The 12,605-nt window shown below is 31.5% G+C and overlaps 1 protein-coding gene across 1 annotated transcript; it reads right to left on the reverse strand.

Annotated features, from left to right (window-relative positions):
- Positions 1 to 1,911: 1,911 nt before the first annotated feature.
- Positions 1,912 to 7,411, reverse strand: LOC105116422 (probable ADP-ribosylation factor GTPase-activating protein AGD13). Its single transcript, XM_011013776.1, has 9 exons — positions 7,117 to 7,411; positions 6,376 to 6,465; positions 4,911 to 4,992; positions 4,616 to 4,691; positions 4,009 to 4,172; positions 3,669 to 3,807; positions 3,478 to 3,594; positions 2,960 to 3,055; positions 1,912 to 2,508 (listed from the first exon to the last, which is right to left on the reverse strand). Exons 2-9 carry the CDS (start codon positions 6,410 to 6,412, stop codon positions 2,227 to 2,229), a joined length of 993 nt encoding a protein of 330 aa, XP_011012078.1. The 5' UTR covers positions 6,413 to 6,465; positions 7,117 to 7,411; the 3' UTR covers positions 1,912 to 2,226.
- Between the last annotated feature and the right edge of the window lie 5,194 nt (positions 7,412 to 12,605).

Here is a 12,605-nt window from a genome sequence, read left to right on the forward strand (position 1 = left end):
TGTCATTTTTAATAGGGACTGATGTCATTTTTAACATGTTTCCTATTTTTAGGGACCAACGTTAACCATCTTAAAAAATTTTGCAAATAAACTCAAAATATAATAGCATTTGAATCAAATGAAAAACACATAAGTAAGGGTAATCTTTCTCTGAAAGGATGTTTTAAGGGTGGTGTCTACCTTCCCTTAATCATAACTAACCTAGTACCTGAATCTCTGGAACCAGTGTCTAATTTTGGATTTCTAGTTCCCTCAAATTACTAAATGGCGACTCCAATAAAAATCTTTATTCCCCCCAATTAAGAAAAAAAAATATTATTTTTTTTGTTAAAACAAACAAAAAAGAGTAGATATTAGATATACATGGTATTCTCTTGAAACTAGTCAATAATTACAAGCAAGTAGTAATTTACCATCTAAAGTGTTATAAATATTTATGTCATTAAATTACCATCAAACTTTGATATTAGCTTTACTTTTAATACAAAGCACTTGATTATATACAAATTGCAACATAATATCCCTGGTGAACCTTTTGATACTCCTATCTCATTATCCTTATCATTGGCACACAAAAAACATACTAATGCTACTTTAGATATGCAAAAAAAATTTATCAGAGATAGTAAGATTCAGTGAGTCCTAGTTTACGAGCTAGATAACCAAATACAGATTATATTTGAATTATCAAAGAAACATTATAATTGCTTCATCATGATCTTTGAAAGCACTACAGAGTTACCTTGAACTATAAGTGATAAGATTGAGTTTTTCCAACCTTGAGTTGATGGAGACACCGAACTTATGACACAATTTATACATGTATAATCATAGAAAATGAAGGATAACCCAAGAGATTAGGCTTTAGCTTATATTTTTTATTTAAGTTATTCGAAGTTTTTTAATTGAATTTTATTAATTAGACTTTATTTATGTTAGACATTTTTATTTAATGGATTGGACTTGATAGTTGGTTATTTTAGAGTTTATTATTTATATGTAATTATCGAGACATCACCGTGAGATGAATTAATAAAAAAAAAAAGTTACAAACTTTTGTTTTCGAACCCCTCTCTTCTTCATCTTCTCTTTTTCTAATTCTTGTTTCTTAACTTCTCCCTCTCTAGCTTCTCTTTTGTTGTCCTAATAAAAGTTTTCTTAGATGAGAAGTGGAAGTAGATCATTTTATTTCATAACGGATATTTTCAATTTAATTCATATTATTTTATATAAAACCTCTTTTTATATATCTAAAATTATGTAAATTTATAAACAAACACATAATTTTATGAAATACTTCCTCAAACTACAAGAGCCAACATGAACTTTGGTCCAAGGGAGGAGTGGGGGGCTCCTTCCCTTTATGGGGTAGCTCAACAAGAGAGGCATGCGTGGGCTTAAAAAGAAAAAAAAATGAAACTATCTAACCTAAATTTTGTTCAGAAATTAAGTGCATACAAATAATTTATTAAGAAATTATTTCTACTTCGACCAAATAGTTGAAGAGTGGATACTTTTCACTCCTTTTCAAATTACACCTTCTAAAAATGGGATAACCACTCAAAGCCTCCGAAAATCTGATTGTATTTGATACAAGGTTAAAAATCCCATGAAAAATATCAAGAGTAACTTTAAGGGTGTAAAAATTGTTAAGGATGAAATTTTAAATATATCTATATATAAAATAATATTAATAGATATCAATTAAAGAGGTTAAACATAATGAGACTTGGGAAATGAGGAGACTAAGTAAAAGTGGGACCCATGCTACATTTAATTGAAAGGCGATTTTCAACCCTATTTATCTCACCCTCAACTGTGATGTACCAAACAGGAGGAAAGTACCAAACACATCCTTAGTAAGTGTTACCTATACTATGGAATTGAGGAAATAAATAGAAGAGGCCACCATAATTGAAGATAAAATGCTTCCAACTTCCAATCCAAAGATAAATTACGAATATATATATGGATGTATGAGCACTGAGTTTTCTTTTGTACATGTTGCTCCCTCAATTTTTGAAACAAACATAATTTATACACTGCAAATTGTCAGAGTTAACGAATAAGCTGTTGCCTCTTAGGAGATGTAAGAGGGTAAGAAACAAGGGCATGAATCAAGGAATAAAATAGAAAGAAGTTAAATATAGAGTCATTCCACATATTAAATAATGAAATCGATATTGCAGGTTTTTATTGAAATGGAAGGGTGAATTAAATTTCTACTTACTGGTCAAGAGGCATCCACTCTAGTTCTACTTCTAGTTCACCACACTCAACATTCTGAAGCTTCAATGAGATCTCCTGCATCACCTTCCCATCAACAATGTTTATGATGCTATCATCTACAAGGGCATTGTCGTGTGATTTCAGCCATTTCCCAATCTGCATATTTCCAAACATTTCCGGGTCCCCAAATGCCATTGCTGATGTTATCAATGGCTGGATGTCAATCTCTGCTTCCCCCATTATATCATCAGCCGAAAACGTGTCATGATCAAAAACACTCTGCAATCCACAACATCAACAAGAAAGACACATAGCTCAGCATGAACCAGTTTAGAAATAACCAGGGATTTGTTCACTAAAGGATAGATATGAAAAGATTAATTTGGCGAGATGTAGCAAATTAGTTTCAGTAGCAGCAAATTGATAGCAACAACAAGATAAGTATTTTCCTGATTACTCATGATAACAACAAAAGTAGCTGTGGTTCACAAGAAACCAAAAGGGCAAAAACACAAGTACTTTATCCAATCATTTGTTTTTGTGTTCTAAATGTAACAGCCCTTCCATAGACATAATATCGGTTAAAAGGTAAAATACTAGGCAAATAATGAATTTTCATCACCATGTAAATAAAGCATCTAAAGAGCTTTACTCTTGTAGCTTTGGATCTACAACTGGATGAAAATAAAAGTTGATTGTAACATCATTCAAAAATGAGAAACAAGCATACCAACTTTATGGGCCCAAAGTCCTGTGGAACAGATAGCATGAGTTCTTCATTCCAGACTGGATTCAAGTTGCTCTTCATCACAGTGGTTTGAACAGTCTATTAACTCGAAAGCAAATTTTATCATCAGTGACTAGCATAAAAGTCGAAGCAGCCCCTTCACTTGCTTAATAATAATCTCAAATATCTGCTCTATCAATAGAAATTGATATATATATGAAACTCCATACAAGGTGAAAATTACATATATTTGCCACTACAGTAAATAAAGATTTATGAAGCTCCAGTCAAGTTTTGGCAGAGTTCTGACCAGATGGCCACCCAAATGAACAGTATATTGGTATCAGCCATTTATCAAATGGTTGTGATTAGAATTACCCTTAATAAAATTAGAAAGAAAAAATCTCCACTTGGTGCCAATGATCTACAAATGTACATGTCATTATATGAACTTGTCTCTACCATGGATTTTGAGAGATAAAATGGGAAAATTTAAAAAGAAAGAGACAAATTCCACTAACCTGTTTCCCAAGAGTAAGGACCACGTAGGGATCACTTGACAACATATCTCTGATAGCTAAATTTGTACCTTTTTTAACTTTAACCTTCACTAATCCAATAAATTCTACCATGCCTTCCTGTAACAATTTTTCAGTATTATCCAAGTATGAAAAGGAAAGTAAGGAAACAAAAAAGGCAAAACAAAACTAACCGAATTCTTTGATACACTAGGAATTCGAAAACTATCAAAAAGCTTCGTGGAAAGACTTGACTTGAGAGAAGATGAGGAAGTCTTCCCAGATGTAATCCGCAAACTAGGTTTCAAAAACTCTTGCAGCTCATACTTTGACCTATGAGAGTTGAAATAATAATGTGTAAACACCATTAACATCCAATCTATTAACATCAGTAACTTTCTTGCGGTGACACCATGCAAGATCTAATCTGCCGTAACAGAGACTTAATCCATCCATGCAAGTGAAACATGGTAAGAAAAAAGAACATGAAAAAAAAATGACAGGTTGGGGTTTGAAAGGCAAGTCGTTTCTAACCTGATGAACCTCATACGCTCCTCATGACTGGAATCTGGTCCTGGCTTTGAAACTCCTTCAGGTAAAAAGGCCTCATAAATTGCATTAGCAGATGAGTTTCCTCCAACTTCAGTCATGGAATCAATTTCATCATCAGACCATTCATCCAATGTCACAGATAAAACCTGGACAATACAAATTAATCATGTTATAAAGAGAAGAACCACTGCCTTGAACACAGTAAGACCAGCTGTAAGCATCATGTAGACATCAACTCTAGTTCATACTTTAAGACACACGTGCATGCATTTACATGCAGGTTTTCCTATCCCAATTGGGATTATGACTTTCAATTTTGGTTTGATGCTAATAAACAATCCACCTAGCAAAGCATTCAAGTTATGTCATGATGCTTTCATTCTACTGTGAATTGATTTTCTTAAGAAATTGATTTGTGCTGTTTTTTCTGTTCATCAATTGGTTCTACATTAGATATAACAATAAAATACTCGTGGAAACTTGACAAGGATGGGGATAAAGAGATTATATATAATTCATTGGATTATACTTCCCTACAGTAGTTCCCAGTATTGAAAAAAATCAAATCAGAGGAATATGGAATAGATACCTTTGAGATATGTGTGCCAAGGCTTCTGTGTACCCCACAGCATTTTAAGCATATGAAAACCCCAATATTTGCTGACCTGGAGGAAAGAATGTTACCAAATTTCTTAAAATAACACAAGGGCATGAAACAAAACAACTAAAATTTCTCATTCTTAATATCTATCTGATTTAAGTGGTTAATTACCAAGAAACATATTCACAAAATGTCACTTTTCAGTGTGTTAATATGAAGTGTGTTTTCGGTTATGTTAACATGAATATTCACAACCATAAGGCATTCACATTATTGAACTTACGCCCACTTAGGATCGGGAGCACCGCAATCAGCACAGAAGCGATTATCACTTTGGAGCAATAAATCTTTTAATCTTCTTTTACCTTTCCAGGGAAAAAAAAAAGCAGCAATTAAGTTTATAGAATAGATAAGAAAATCTTCTTGAAGCAATCAAATAAATAGATAGTGAAAATAGGAGGGTATTACAATCATTAAAAATGATAAAAGATAAGGTACTTATTTGCAGAAGATACAACAAAAAGCATTGAATAATGCATACTTATTGGTCCAGCAAAAAGAAAGGGGTCCATTCCAACAGAAAACAAAAAAAAAAAGGCAAAAAAGATCTATGTTATTTCATCAACAAAAGTAGGGAGCAGGGTGAAAAAAATTAAAGGAACAGAAGCATTGTGAACAATCTAGGAGCTCTGCTCTCAGTACTCCTCTGATCATTGTTCACATCAAACAACAATACAGTGTTAAATTCACAACATGCACTAAAGATATTCAACCAATAGCATGATTGCACATTTGTTACAGGCTAAACAAACACCAACAAAATTTTCATGCTATGAAGCAATACAGTGTTAAATTTTCATTTGTTAAATTCGACTTGGCCAGTCCCATTAAAAAAGCATGTCAAGCAGAGATGCAGTTTATTCTTCTTTGAAGAAATATATATATATATATATTAAATTCAGCATCTCATGGGGAGCTTCTCCAACTTGTTGCTTGTTGCAGATTGAAGATCCATGATATACCAGATTATTTATTCTTCCCAATCTGATAGAGATGCCAATGAGAAATCTACACAGCGCATTTCTGTTTCCAAATAGATAGGGCAGTCCCATTTTATTCAAGCGAAAATGACGTTTCTTCAACAAGGCAGAATAATGAATCTCTTAACCTTTGGTAACTGTACGAGTTTCTAGAGAAAGAATGCTCAGAAAGAAAATGCATGAAAAGTACATTTCTGCACCTAAGAAGATCTTACAGAAACAAAGTATCATTTCTAAACATATCACAATTAAAAAGGATTTAACATTAGGAGTGAATCGGGTTCTTAGTTTCAGATTCAACAGCAAGAATTTTTAGTTTTGATGGTCAGACCATGTCCTGAAAGTTGAGCATTTAACAATTAAATATGTCGCTTCAAATGAATATCCACAAAATAATACCAACTCATGACCTTAATAGCATCCATGTCAAGGAAACAGCTCCCACGAGGAATTAAATAGAGTTCCATAAGTCAGAGAAATCTCAATTTCTTTTCTTGTAGAGAATCTAAAGCATTAAAGAATTAGGACACGATCCATTTTCACACGATGAAAAACCTCAATGCAAAAGCCTAGAATCCAAAAAATCTCCAAGCATGTTCCTTCCATCTTCTAAATAAAGAATTCAGAGCTACTGCAGAAAACTATAACAGTAGAAAACATTCAAATTACAAGAGTGTAAACCTGTTAAGGGTGTTATCACCACCATACCTGAGGCAGCATGCTTCAGCTCTGAAAATCGGCTCATCGCTTGAATAATAACAAAAACACATCCAACAAATCCTGTCTCCACCAAGCTATCTGCCCAAAATGACCAGAAGAAAGAGGAGCCCAGTTCAGTAACAATAATACTTAAGGCTAAGACTAAAATCTTTAGAACAAAAAAAGAACACCTTTCTCTTTTGACCAGAAACCCAATATATCCTAAATTTAGCCAGCAAAGATTAAAGAATCCGAAACTAGCCATGTGAAGACGTAGCCAGAAATGCACCAAACAAAAAGATGAAACACAACACAATTTGTCTTTTGGTTGCTGATAAAATGGAATTATGTCTGTGACGCTATAATGGCATCCCAGAAAACAGAAGGCGAGAAATTAAATAAAAATGAAGCAAAAGATTAATTTTCGATATCTTGAGGCAGAACCCAGATGAAAAGAGTTCCAATATGACACATCAAAAGCAATTCCCAGCATCCAGACAACACGATAAAAATTACTGGCATTGCTGCTAATGGAAAACAAATAAAAAGTCAAATCAAGAGATGGAGAAATGAATCAATTAAATGATTCATACGAAAAGAACACAGAGATAATATATTTGCAATCATCAAAAAAACTAAGGTTAACTGATAACAATTAACAGCAAGGAAAAGATAAGGTCTTGAATGCAAACTAATTATAAAAGTAGAAAAGAGAAAGATTGAGTGATCTAAATAAAAGAATTTCATTACCAGTGAAACTTTGGGAATGAATTGAAATGAAATCTGATTTCAATCAAATCCAAGGCCTTAAAAGATTGGTTCTCCAGGTGAAGGAAGAGAGAAAAGAATGTCAAAAGCTGGCTGCAAGCTTTCACACGAATAATAACAACGTAGTGATAAGAACGATGTTAATTTTTATTTATTTATCATTTATTGGCTATAAAAAAAGAAAACTTTCTTTAAATGGTTGGTCGGAGCCTGTAATTATATTTGTCCCCCCTCATCAAAACAATAAAATCGAAGTTCTAACACAGTTCTTATTTTTGTGTCTTCTCCTTCTTTGAACAACTGTCAACCGCTGCGGTCGTTGAATGCGCGGGTGAGCAGTCAGCGTTGAAACAAAGTGCCTGCCTTTTTTATATTAAAAATAAATTTAAAAAATAAAAAATATAAACATACCATAATTCTTTTAAGCAATATGCCATACAAACTTGTGCTGTCTCCTTCAATTATTAGTCCAAATACCATCAATCGTTAAAGAAATTGCTAAATAAATTTAGGGATTTACTAAGTTCACCAATTGTGTTAGTTAAAACTAAGTTTTCATTAAATTAAAGTTCGTTGAATAATTAATATGAAGCCATTCCAAGGATATTACCCTATATTTTAAGTTTATTTTTTAATATAATACCAAGGTTTTAATAACAATACTGATATAATACAATTTCAAAAATCTCATCCAACCTTTTAAGTTTTTAAATTAACATGGTTATTTAATAAAATTAATACATATATATATAATAGACATTTGACTTGGTTTTTATACAAAGACGTGATTAAATCCCAGATTTATTTAGAAACTAACTGCACAAAATTATGTTTTTAAAGACTAATTAATGGCACTTTGGAGTGGATTTTCCCCCCTTTATATATATACATATATATATATATAGACTAATTATGTTTTTAAATTAGTTGACTCATATAAAAGTCTTTTACAGGTTAGTATATGCTCTCTTTTTCTAGGCTGGAATGAAGTTTTGTGGAGGTAATGCAGCTGAAAGTTCTTGCCTGTTGACATTAATATGGTCGGCTTTGATCATTTTCTAGAATTTAAGTGTCTTGTAGATGTTCACTTGCTTCTGACCCGCGCTCTATCAATTTTTATTTTTATTTTATGTAAATCATGGATATTTAGGTAATTGTAATATTTACAAAGAAAAAACAAAAAAAAACCTCTTGAATCATTAACTTAACTACATCCAATAAAATTAAATAACTGTTTAATTCAAACTATAAACAATAACAGGGAACATATAAAGAATATTTGGTAGCAATTAACTAATATTAATAACCTATAAATATCATACCTAAAATGAGATGGAAGAAAAAATTGTTGGAGACTTACCATCGTTGCAACGTGGTCAATGCCCTCCAGTAGAAGGAATTATTAAGGTTAGGGGTGATTATTTTTTGTTTGGTTTGATTTTTATCAAAAAAAATAATCAAACCAGTTTTTTTTAAGAAAATCAAAACCAATTCAAACCGATTAGTTTCCATTAGGTTTGATTATTTTAGAGCAAAAACTAATTTTTTAGTTTGGCTTAATTTTTTTCCAGTTTAGATTCGATTCAATTCTGTTTTTTCAATTTCAAACTTATAAAATCGAAACGGTTGGTTTTTAAAAAATTCTTATTGGTTTTTTTTATTATTTTTTTCTGATTTTCTTGATTTAATTAATTTTTCAGTTTTCTTGCTCACCCTTAGCCGAGGAAATCCAAACCCCACTGCAAAATAATGTATGATGACATAAAAGAAGCTGTATAGATCACTAGAGAAATATTGTGAAAAAAAAAGATGAGCATTCATCTATATTCAATCAATCAATTCTATTTAATTTAAAAATAAAATGTCATAATTTATTTAAAATAAAGCAAATAATAATCAAAAAAACATGAACTGAATAAAAAAGAGAAAAATTTAATTGCTAATACGAGAAATTGTATAGCAGGTGCAAAGATAGATGAATAGAGAAAAAAGAAAAGAGAAGAAAACAAAATGATCGTCAGTGACAAACCGACAAACTTATCTATGCACTCGTAACTTTTTCATGAAAAACATGTTAAGGCGCACCGAAACCAACCCCAAAATTATAACTTGGGCCTTTTGAATCACCTGCACAGAAGGTACAAAGATAGAGGACTAGAAAGGAAAAAAAAAAAAGAAGGAAAAAAATGATCGTTAGTGACAAACCCATAAACTTATTTATACACTCGCAGCTTTTTCATGAAAAACACGTTAAGAGGCACCAAAAGTAACCTCAAATCTATAATTTGGGCCTTTTAAATCACCTGCACAACACGTGGTTGATGCGTGCCTAGCATGTCAATGTATTTTTTAAATTTTTTTCATTTATTGAAATACATAAAAATCTCAACCCAACTCATTAATTACAAAAAACAAAATCAATAAAATGACACAAATACTATTAAACCTAAGTTTGATTCTGGTGCTATTCACTCCTTTATAGCAAAAAAAATATATAACCAAATTGAGTAAGAAAACAAAAATGGTAATAAAAAGATTTATTATTGGGACACTTTTAGGTGAAACTGAGAAAACAAATGTTGTTTTTGAAGGGGTGGGAATTAACATTAATGGGTATGAACTAGAGGCAGATTTAATACACCTAGAATTAAGTGATTTTGATATAATTTTAGGTATGAATTGGATGGACAAAAACAAAGCTTGTCTAGACTATTTTACTAAAATAATAACCTTAAAAGGGGCTAAGGGTGAAATAATGATTTTTAAAGGGGAGAGAATTTCCAACTTTACAAATATAATCTTGGGTATGGTTGCGAGAAAACTACTAAAGAAAGGTTGTACAACATACCTTACCTATGTGATAAATTTAAAAAATGGTAAAATAACACTATCTAACATTCCAATTATGAGGGAATTTCTGGATGTATTTTTGAAAGAATTGTCAGGACTGCCCCCAGAAAAAGAAGTTGAAGTCACCATCGATATATTGCCTAGAGTGTCTCCTATACCCTACCCATTGTATAGAATGGCCTTAAAAGAATTGAACGAGTTGAAAATTCAATTGCAGAAGCTTTTAGACAGAGAGTTCATATGACCAAACAACTCACCATAGAAGGCACCTATATTATTTGTGAAGAAGAAAGATAAAACGTTGAGACTTTGCATAGATTACCGTCAACTGAATAACTTGATGGTAAAGAACAAATATCCGCTTCCATGGATAGATGATTTATTCGATCAATTGAAGGGTGTCAAAGTTTCTCAAATGTTGATTTAAGATTAGGATGCTACCAGATGCTAATCAAATGGCAAGATGTGTCGAAAATTGCCTTCAGAACTCGCTACGGACACTTTGAGTTCTTGGTGCTACCCTTTAGATTAACTAATACTCCGGTACTTTTTATGGATTTAATGAACCGAGTATTACAACCATACCTTGATAAGTTTGTTGTTATATTCATTAACGACATCTTGGTTTACTTCAAATCCTACAAGAAGCATAAACAGCACCTGAGATAGACACTATAGACTCTAAGGAGCTGCCAATTGTATGCCAAGTTGGATAAATGTAACTTCTAGTTAAAACAAAGTTACTTTTTGAAGCATGTAATATCTTCAAAAGGCATTTTTGTGGACCCTCAAAAGATGGAAACAGTTTTGAGATGGGAAAGGCCTACTATGGTAACTGAAATTCATAGTTTTCTCGGATTAACAGGGTATTATAGAAGGTTTATTGAAGGGTTTTCAACGATAGCAACTATTTGGAAGAATTTTTAAAAAGTACTCGGGTGATATTCTCCTCCTTCCTTTTGGTTTTCCTTTTTCTCTTTTTTTTTTTGTTTTAGGTGGTTCACTCTCTCTTTCTCTACTTTAAATGCTTGTTTTGTCACCTTACAATTATTCCTCTTTCACTCTTTAGCTTGGTAAAGGGAATATGCAAAGGATTTGAGGTTTAAAATTGAAATGGACAAGGGTTGTTCTTTATGGTTTCTGCCAACTTTATGAAAAAGAAAAGTCTCTATCTTATTTTCTCACATGTATTTATACATGTTCTTAATTAGGATTAGGCTTTGTTTGGCTATTGTCCTATTAATTCCTAGTATTTCTTCCACTCTTTTTATACACTTTAATCCTTTATCTTGTAATTTTTCATTTCCAATCTTTAATAGTTAGATTGGCAACCTAATTTATTTACTCATTTTAAACTTACTCTTTTAATATTTATTTTTTTCTATAATTAATTTTAACTTGGAGCTTACATGTCTCAATAGGCTCTTACTTCTAAGGTAGCACATAACAGTTATTGATCTTCGATATGGCTCAGGCGACCAATTCTTTTTCTTCTTTTTTTCTTTTTTTTCCTCTCTTATCTCCTCGAATTTTGCACAAGTTAAATCACTTCGCTTAATTCGGAATTGAGCATCATGAAAGGGAAGGAGAACTCAGCCTTAGGCCTCTTTTTCACCATGTTTGAGAAAGAAAAGAATGATTCTCTTTAGTTAAAAAGAAAGGACACTTAACACTATACTTGTTTTCTTCAAGCGGTTCCAAAATACCTTGAAAGAATAAATACTCCCTAAATTTCAAACTCTTATAGAAGCCTTATTCACTATTGATAGACTACTCCTCCTTCAGCTTTGATCAAGTATTGGTTTTTTAAGGATAGAAAGGGCTTTGATTTTTTCTAATTTGCAATTATAGTCCTTTTAAGTCTTAATCTTTTGGAAATGGAAAATCCAAATAAGTTTTTACAAAATCAAGTGCAACCCAACAACATGATGTTTTTTTTTACTCTACAAGAAACTCACATCAAGCTAATTGGAACAAACCATTAAGAAAAATCTTGAATGAAATCAATATATGATGATCAAACTGGAAAGAAAAAACTATATGGATGAAAAATAAAGACATTATATGAATCTATTACAAATGAAGAGCTACAACAATTGAAATAATGAGTTGACAAGCTCTTTTAGTGTTTTTTAATATTCTTAATTTTTTAAAGAATCAATAAGTTGGCTTACCTAATTTTATATGTTTTATGTTTTTCTTTTTTAAGAAATAATCAAGTTCAAGAATTAAGAAAAAAAGCTTGAATATATGGAAAAATCACTTTACATGATTTTTTGTTAAATTTCTCACTTGATTATTTTGTCACTCTAAATTAAACAAAAACTAAAGCATGTAGGTAAAATACTGAAAGGATGAATAGTAAAAATATTATAGTATTTTTACTATTCATTCTTTCACAATTCATTATGGATCATCATATAGTATTTTTACTATTCATCCTTTCACAATTCATTATGGATCATCATAATATGGCATTGACACGACCAAAAAATTAATATCTTCTTCCAAGTGCTGGAGTGTCGAAGTACTAAATAACTCAGCAAGACCAGGGTCAAACCACAAGAAGGTTAATTGTATAAATTATAGATGACAATAATAATAACAACAACAACAATAGC

The sequence above is a fragment of the Populus euphratica genome, unplaced genomic scaffold, assembly GCF_000495115.2.
Source record: "Populus euphratica unplaced genomic scaffold, PopEup_1.0 scaffold942.1, whole genome shotgun sequence".
In the NCBI taxonomy this organism is placed as follows: domain Eukaryota; kingdom Viridiplantae; phylum Streptophyta; class Magnoliopsida; order Malpighiales; family Salicaceae; genus Populus; species Populus euphratica.